Source organism: Psammomys obesus, unplaced genomic scaffold, assembly GCF_907164565.1.
Source record: "Psammomys obesus unplaced genomic scaffold, mPsaObe1.curated_primary_1811, whole genome shotgun sequence".
NCBI classification, from domain to species: Eukaryota; Metazoa; Chordata; class Mammalia; order Rodentia; family Muridae; genus Psammomys; species Psammomys obesus.
Window position 1 is genome coordinate 3,042,233 of NW_026594311.1, and position 9,039 is coordinate 3,051,271.

At 47.5% G+C, this 9,039-nt stretch overlaps 1 protein-coding gene across 1 annotated transcript; it reads right to left on the minus strand.

Annotated features, from left to right (window-relative positions):
- Positions 1-7,715: 7,715 nt before the first annotated feature.
- On the minus strand, positions 7,716-8,663 carry LOC129685099 (olfactory receptor 2A12-like). The gene has a single exon (XM_055618471.1). The coding sequence runs from the start codon at positions 8,661-8,663 to the stop codon at positions 7,716-7,718; it is 948 nt and encodes a 315-aa protein (XP_055474446.1).
- Positions 8,664-9,039: the final 376 nt, after the last annotated feature.

A 9,039-nucleotide genomic window follows, 5' to 3' on the forward strand; every position in this document is an offset into this window, starting at 1 on the left:
ACACACACACACACACACACACACACACACACACACACACACACACAATGAGCTGACGGCTGTGAATGGGAATTTATAAGGTGAAAATCAAGGCAGAGACCTAGGGACAGAAAGAGGTGTTGAAGAATATAGAAAGAGGGGAGGGGGAGGAAGAGTGTGGGGCTGGAGGAAGAATACAGGAGCAGGCAGGCAGGGAACTCCAGACAGGGGAAGGCTGGGCACAGATGTGGACATGGAGGAGGATGCAAGGACCATATTCTAGCAGGAGATTCACAAGGGGGAGGAAGCCTTGTGAGTCAGAGAGGGTTCTGAAAAAAGAGAGATGGCTGGGAGTTAGGAAGGAGAGGATTGTCCTCCGTGCAAAGCTAGAGACAGAGGGAGCTCAGGAGAGACATTAAGAGAGAAAGACAGCAGAAGGAGTAGACTCAAGACACAGGCAGAGAGCCTCAGAGGGCCAGGAGGGAGGGATAGGGACATGGGCACAGCAAACAGAAGCAGGTGGTAGAGAGCAATGGATGAGGAGTGAATGAAAGCAAACAAGAGGCTAGGAGGAGACAGACCCAGAGGCAGAGACAGAGACAATAGACAGACTCAGAAGGAATGAAGAGACAGAGACAAATGGACACCCCCCCCCTTATAGATTGGAAAAGGGACAGAGTCAGACACACATGGCCAGCTGGCCAACAGAAGCTGTGGGTCTCCCTGGGCTCTTACCTAGGGCTCTTGGCCAGCACAGCTGGAGATGGCACAGCTGCCAGCTCTCCAGGAGAATTGAGAAGACTCCTGTACTGGGCATATAGTCCTGCAGGAAAGAGGGTGTGGACAGTGCTGCCTCAGACTCTGGAGGCCACTCCGGAGTGGTGCTTGGCCCTGGGGATTCAGATGGGACAGTTCTAGCAGCCATCTCTGGGCCAGAGGGAGAGGTGCTGGGCTCTGAGGTATCTTGTTCCCCTGGGACAGCCAAGCTGCTCCTTCTTCTGGGCTCTAAGATGGGTTGAGACTCAGTTGGGACAGGGCTGTGGATACTGAGGACATCGCTGTCAGGCTCAGACAAGACCCGAGGCCAGAGCTGACTCAGTGGCTCTTCCTCCAGGAAGAAAAGCATGAGGCACTCTGGGAGCTCTGGCTACACAAGGGAATGAATTGCCCTTTCTCCTTGCCAGGTGATGTCCCAGAGCATTTTCAACCCATTAAATAGCAGACAAAGTATCTAGAGTCCTTGAGCTGTTCTGGTCTACAGACATATTGTAGACTAAACAGCAAAGGTTATGGGCTCAAAAATAAACATCATGCAAAGCAAACATTACTAGTATACAAATGGTTATCATCATCAGCAATCAGCTACAGTTCATTAAACACTCACGTAATCACAGTGAAAGTGATGGCATTTAGTGTGGAATGTGGTAATCTTCATGTTCAGGACAGCAGGTGTGAGGGTCTCAAACAACGCAGTGGCCTCTCAGGCCCTTTGTGTCTCAGCATTTCCGGCCATTTGGCGAAGAACTTTTCTCTTCCCTATAGGAAGCACAATGGGGGCCAGAAACTCAGGCACTGATTCAAGAAGACCCTAGAAAGGATTTTCATCTTGGAGTTGAGTCAGAGTGAGACAGTAGGAGGACTTGGAATGCTCACCTTTGAGGTCTTTGCGCAAAGGGAAGGGAGATGCCCATTCTTGCTGGATAGCAATAACAATGGCAGGCTCATACCTGAGAATGAAAGACAATGGAGGCTCCTGTGACAGCCCCTCCCCGTAAAAGAAACAATCCAGATAGGAAGCCATTGAAGAGAGAGCTTAAAATTTTTGATAAAGATGCTAAAATATAGCTCTTCACAGCTGATGGCTTTTAGCAGGTAGTGGGCAAGGCCACTGAGAGTTTAACCATGCTCCAGCAAGTATATGGGCAACACAAATTGGACTTTGTGGGTTTTTTTGGGGGTTTGTGTGTATGTGCAAGGGTGGGAGGGTGAACTTGGGAAGAATAGGAAGTAAATGTGATTGGGGTGCTCTGTATGAAATTCCCAAATAATAAACATGTTATGTTGAGGAGAAAAAACTTTACTGCAATAAAATTTTGATGGAGAAAAAAAAAGAAAGAAAGGAAAGAAGGTCAAATGTTGACTTCATCCTTCTGAGCATGAGAAACTCATTGGCTCCCAGAGGCCCAGGGACCCACTGTGCAGAGCCGAGTTACAGGTAACAAGTTACTCTAGGAGCAAGGCTGGAATCCAGCTGGACATCTGGAACCACATCCAAGCTCTAGGGAGCTTCTGAAATGAGCTGAACCCAGAGCCTTAAGATCTGGGGGCAGGACTCCCTTAAGCTGGGCCGCCCGTGTCCTGGGTGAGAGTGGTGGGAAGCCCATGAGGGGACCATGAGCCCTGCTGCATCTGTCTCCTCCTTGCCCAACTACGATGAGAGCCGAGCAAGCTCCTCAGTGGCAGCTTTCTCCTGCTCCCAAATCTTGTCTACCCCTCTAGCAGAAGGCACCTCAGGATTTGGTATTGTCCAACTCTGGCTGTATGTAACTTGGGCCCCCTGTGCTGTCCTCGGAGTGAGAAACCTTTGCTAACCCCATCACCACCCTGAAGTCTCCCATTCCAGGACTCTTCCCACACCCCAGGAGGACTGTTTCTTTCCCAGCATTTTCCTGGTTCAGCATGAATTCCTTTTCCCCTGCCCGAGCAGCCCCCAAACACTCATGAGACCCTAGATCGCTCCCTTCTCAGCAGCAGCGCTCTGTGGGCCATCAGTTTCTACACAGTTGCTCCAGCCATCTTTTTAACACACATTTTTCCTCCCCTGATGGGAAACCTGCACTGGCTCTTATGTGCAGACATCTGACCCTGCATCTATCTGTTCCTTCTCTGATGGCAAACCTGTACTAGCTCCCGTGTGCAGAAGACAATGTCAGCAGCCCTGTGCGTGGGCAAAGCCCTTCCTGGGCACATTCCTGTCCAGCACCCCAGCGTCACCACCACTTTGTATAGTTCTTTGATTGATCCTTAACTAGGGGCAGCAAGAGCCACCAGTGTCTGCCCCAGCTCCTGTTGCTCCCTCGGCCCTGGCTGCCCTGCCATAGTATGTGGCCTGTAAAACATCCGTGCATGCCTCCCAATCCAGATCAGGTCTTTGAAGCCTTCCCTTGCCAGTAGATAGCCTTGCTTTTCTTGCCTCTACCCTCATGCCCTAGGCAGCTCCTAGCTGGTGTCAGCTCCATGTTTACCAACCACCTCTCTACGCCTGAGGACCTTATCATGTTTCTCTCTATGCTGTGATTTCACCGGCTACTTGGTTGACTCTAGAAACGTCTATGGTGGATGAGCATTAGAGACCAAAGATAAACAAAAGTCAGCCCCTAGCTCTGCGTGTGATGAGCTCCGGGATTGGTTCACCATGAAGAGGGCCTGGGGAAGGACATGCACATTCCATAATGACACACAAGGTCCCATTGAGTCTTTTTACCCACAGTCAAGAAAAGAGTTTGTTGAAGATGTAGTATTTGAGCCGAGTCTGGGAAAATGACCAGGAATTTGATATGTGGAGAAGGAAGAGAAGGGCAGTCTGAGTACGAGGGACCGAGTGTGCAAAAATTCAGGGGAAGGAGGAAGGGGCATGCATTCCTAGGTCATGGCCATTTAAGGACAGCATTTGTGCTATTGACACTTGTGCTGCTAGCCTCAGTCAAATAGTGGATCATATAAAATGAACCCAGGGTACACGTGGGGGGCAGAAGGAAGGCTGATGTGACCCGAACATGAAGGGATTAGCCCTGGTGCAAACTGTCTTGGGAAGGAAAGGATTCAAAGAGAACAAGAATAGAATTTTGGCTAGGTCAGGGACTCTTGGGCAAACCTCCAGTCCCTGAAGCCCCCTAGAGCTCTGTAGGCCCACAGTCCATTCTCACTCAACCTTACAGATTGCTCCTGAGGGCATGGACCCTCCCACAAGAATAATTTCCTGGCCAGAGACACAGCTAAATAGATGATTGTTTTTTTCTGATCAGAAAATTTGCTTACAGAGAAACCTCATTTCTTTTCTGGGTAAAGATGGAATGTTAAACAAAACAAAACAAAACAAAAAAAGATAGTAAATGATTTACAAAAGTAAAGAGTTGAATTTGGCCTACTGTGTATGTAATTAAACTAATTTGTTCTTCATTAAAGACAATCTGAAAAATGGAGACATGATTTCCATTCATAAGAGACCACGGAACCTACTTCAGTTCCGTATCTGCCATGTGTCCTTGATATGTAGCTTCTCATTAAACACCTACAGTCCTGAACAGGACATAGTTACGTTAACTAACTAACATAGTTAGTTAGGGCACACACGGCTGAAGGTTGCGTTTACGGGTTTCTAGCCACTCTGGCAAATATCAAACTTTGGAAGAACCGGAGAGTCCAAAGCTGTCGGTAACAAGAGAAACAGAATTCAGAGGGGCAAACACAAGCTTTGGGACTCTTGCCTTCTAGTGGCTGGCAGGGGGGCAGGACAGTTTGTCTCTCTGCCTCCCTCATTTGTAAAATGAAGGCAATCTAGCCAACCAGAAAGGGCCGTTGTGAGAAGGTGGTAATGAATACTCATGCATGCACCCATCAAGTATTACGGAGCTTCAGATGTGCTAGCTCCTCGCTTGTCCACAGGGCACATTCCAGCTCTTCCAGTGGGTGCCTGAAACAAGAGAGTAGCACGGCTTGTATGTACTGATGGCTGGGCAGCACGTACAGCTCAGCCACACAGGACACGGGTGATCCAAGACCTTCCTGAGGCAGAGCAGCACAGAGGGCATCAGGTCAAACGCCAACTGCAGATAAAGGGACGGGGTTATGCATCTAGAGCGTGTGTGAGCTGGTGATTATCAGCATGGCCATCACCAGTGAGCAGATCCTGCCCCGGTGCCGTCTTGAGACACTGCTTTGCCTTCAGGCTCCTGGAAGAGCCTGAGCCAGAGGCTCCAGCCCAGTTGGACCAGGCTTCCAGCCTTTCAGAACTGCGAGGTCATGCCTGTTGTTTTACGCCACCATACTTCAGAGTAATTGTAAACCTAGCAACGGGATAGTAGTGTATCCATTAATGTCTCCGGCACATCCGTTTGCTCACCACTTCTTTATTGTTCATTCAGTCCCTTTCTGAGCCTGCTGTGTACCAGGCACTGCCATGGGATTTACAGGGATTCTGTGCTGATTCAACAAGACAGACACTGGGAACTTACAGGCCGGGCTAAGTCAAACAAGGCACATTTCATGTAAAATTAAGTTCGTGCACACTGTATAGTTCTGCTCACCTAGAAATAAGGCTGAGCTTCTGTTTTCTACACTACTACACTGAACCAGGGAGCTCATAACCTCCTTTTCTCCATCACTTCCTTTTTTATGAAATAGCCAGATACGGTGGCATACATCTTTAATCCCAGGCACTCAGACAAAGAGAGAGAGAGAGAGAGAGAGAGAGAGAGAGAGAGAGAGAGAGAGGGGCAGGTGGATCTCTGTGAGTTCCAGCACAGCCTGATTTACATAGTGAGTTCTAGGCCATCCAGGGCTATATCAAGTGAGACCCTGCTTCAAAAACAAAACAAAACACCTTCAATAAAATAAAATAAACACACTGAATGTAAGCTAATCAAACTGAGCAATTTTGCCAATATTTTAATACTTTTCAAAATTTATTTTTATTTACTGCTATTTCTTGACTCCAAGAGTTGATAATCCAGTGGGGTGGGAGGAACAGTAGGACCGAAAGGGATAATTTGAGCAGCTCGCTCATCCGTTTTATCCTGAAATGGGGAGGGACTCATAACGTCTTAACCAGCCCTGGGGGTACCTGGGCACTTAAGGGTACCTAGCATTTTCTTTAGTGGTGTAGCCAGGGATAAGTTGCCCACACTTCAGTAAATTGTATTTATTTATTTTAAACACATGAGAATAATTCGTGCATCATTCTCTTAAGTTCAATTGAATCCAAGCAAAAGTTTAATGGAAGATTGAATAGACCAGTTTAAAGATCGCTTAAAGAAAACTGTTTGAAGTTTAACTTTACTTATTATTGTCTGATTTTCTTTAACAGGATTTGTTTACTTTAATTGTATGTGGATGGGTGTTTTGCCCACATGTATGTCTGTACTACATGCCTGCTGTGCCTGCAGAGGCCATAAGAGTGCTTCAGACCCTCTAGAACAGGAGTACAGACGATGGTGAAGCCAAGTGGGTGCTGGGAGCTGAACCTAAGTCTTTGCAAAAGTCATCTCACCAACCCTGTCTGAATTTCTTTTTAAAGAAAGAAAAAGTGGATTGCACAAAGCATGAGAAAAGATTAATGTGTCGACCTCTGTCTCTCTCAGTCACGTGTCTGTAGATGGGTAAATAGATATACAGATACAGTATACGTACTTATTTTTTATTTTGTGAAATATATGACATATACTTATTTTCTCAGAATTGTGACTTAAAATATAAATTTTAAATGAACTAAGTAAGAGGCTAGAGAGATGGCTCAAGCGTTAAGAGCATACGTTGCTCTTCACAAAACTTGAGTTTGGTTCCCAGCACCCATATTAGGTGGCTTACAAACACTTCTAAGCCTGGCTCCAAGGAGAGGCGACACCTCTAGCCTCCACAGACACCTGCTCTCTCTCTCTCTCTCTCTCTCTCTCTCACACACACACACACACATACTTCAAAAATAATAAAAATAAATCTTAAAATATGACCCAAGTAAAAGTCATTTGTCCAAACTGAGCTCAGATTACATCAGTAACTAGCCACAGTTTTCCAGATAGATCTAAAATCACTCTAGCTTAGACTTTATCACATCTAGCACAAAAAAGCAATGCCAAATATTAGCTACAAAGTGTGCATCAAACAGCGGCCCAAGGCTGTGTGTTTCATAGTTTACCTCACACCATTTTCTAATCCAAATTTCTTTATACTGTAGAAAAGTATGTGTTCACATTAAACACTTGACCGTGCTCTTGTTGAGCTGACAGGAGCGTCTAGAAGTAAGGAGTGAGACAGGAAAAGCAATAAGACAATGTCCGTGAACTCTAAGGACAGCCTTTTAAAGACCACCCTTCGGCTCCAGTACTTAACTATATTGTGGACGCTTTGGGTTATGATATGTAAACATGTTTTTTTTGTTATAATCCCAAGTGGGGGGATTTTAGTTTGTCCGCACCTGTTAGTTGTGGAGTGCGGTCTTTGCCGGCTGGAATTAGTTGAATTCTGGGGACTTTGGGGAGTATAAATATGACAGCCCAGAGGAAAAGTATGGTTGCTTGGAGGAGTTGGAGGAGGACTCCTGCTGCTGGTTTGTCCTGCTGCTGCGCTTGCTATTTGCTAGTTATCTGGACATCTGGATTTCCTGATGGTGGATATCGGTATTGCCCCCAAAAGAATCCTACGGCCCTACCCAGCAGAAGAAGGAAAGAGGGATGCATCCCCTTTCCCTTACAACCTTCTTTTTCCCCTATGTGGGATTGGGGTTTGGAAGAGAGGTATAAGCGTTAAGGAACCCCCAGATAAAGTAGCATTTGAAAAACTAGCACCTAGTTTTTAGAGTCTTTGGTGAAAGCTGAAAACTTTACAAACGATGGTGGGGCTTTCTGTTTAGGAGTGGTGCAACCTCTCTTGGCTGCTCAGAGCTCCAGGAAAACTCACATTGTTCAGAACTGATGTCTTCAGTATGCCAAATGAGCTCCATCCATCCTTCCAGTCCTGGATCACTGGGCTGTTCCCCTGTCTGCTAGCACTTTTAGAAAAGCCCCCTTCACATCCTTATTCCGGAGGCTGTAGATGATAGGGTTGAGGAAGGCAGACACAACATTGTAGAAGAGAGCCAGCTTCTTGTCCCGCTCTGGGTCATACCAAGAGCCGGGCCTCATGTACATGATCATGGCTGGCCCATAGAACATGGTGACCACAGTGATGTGGGATGCACACGTGGAGAAGGACTTGAGCCTCCCCTGGGAGGAGCGGATTCTTAAGATGGAGGCAAAGATGCAGGCATAGGAGGCCAGGATGAGGGAGAGAGGGACCAAGAGTAAGATGAAGCCTAAGATGAAGTCCAAGTGGTCATTGAAGGACGTGTCTGCACAGGCCAACTTCAGGACAGCGGGGACCTCACAGAAAAAGTGGTTGATCTTGTAGGGGCCGCAGTATGGCAGATTCATGGTGAAGACAGTGTAGACCAGAGCACCAGTGATGCTAATGGACCAACAGATGGTGACCATCTTGATACAGACTAGACGGCTCATGAGCAGAGAGTAGTGAAGGGGGAAGCAGATGGCGACATACCTGTCATAGGCCATGATGGCATAGAGCACACACTCAGCAATACCCAGCACCAGGAAGATGAACATCTGGGCTACACAAGCACCCCAGGAGATGGCCCTCCTTGGACACACCATATTCACCAGCATCTGGGGCACAGTGGTAGTGACGTAACTCATGTCTACCACAGACAGGATACTGAGAAAGAAGTACATGGGGGTGTGGAGGCGAGCGTCTAGGTAGATCAGAGCGACAATGAGGCCATTGCCCAGGAGGGTGATCACGTAGAGCAGAAGGAAAAAGGTAAACAGGGCCACTCTGCTCTGTGGTTCGCTGGAGAAGCCGAGGAGGATGAACTCGGACACCGAGCTGTGGTTCTCCTTTCTGAGGGTCTGCATGGTGGCTGTTGTTTCCGAGAGACGAGCACTTTGCAGTTCTGTGTGTGGCCTCAGGGAAGAGAGCGAGGCAGGGCCACAGACACAACAGCACACACAGTTGATTCCAGGGATGCAATCAGATCCGTGTTGAGTTGGATGAAAAAAGTATCAAAGCCAGGGCAGCTGTGACCCTGGCCAAGTAGCTGAGAGATCTGACTGCTCACGGGAGGGTCCTTGGAAGCCACCTTCATCCGCAGAAGACAAGGAGTTACGTGGCTGTTTTTGCAGTAGGGAAGTCAGCCGACCGATGGTCCCTGCCAGTACGTCCGGCCAGGGGTGCATGTTTACCCCAGGAGGTAGGCAGATCCTTTCGCTAAAGATTAAAATTATAAATCTA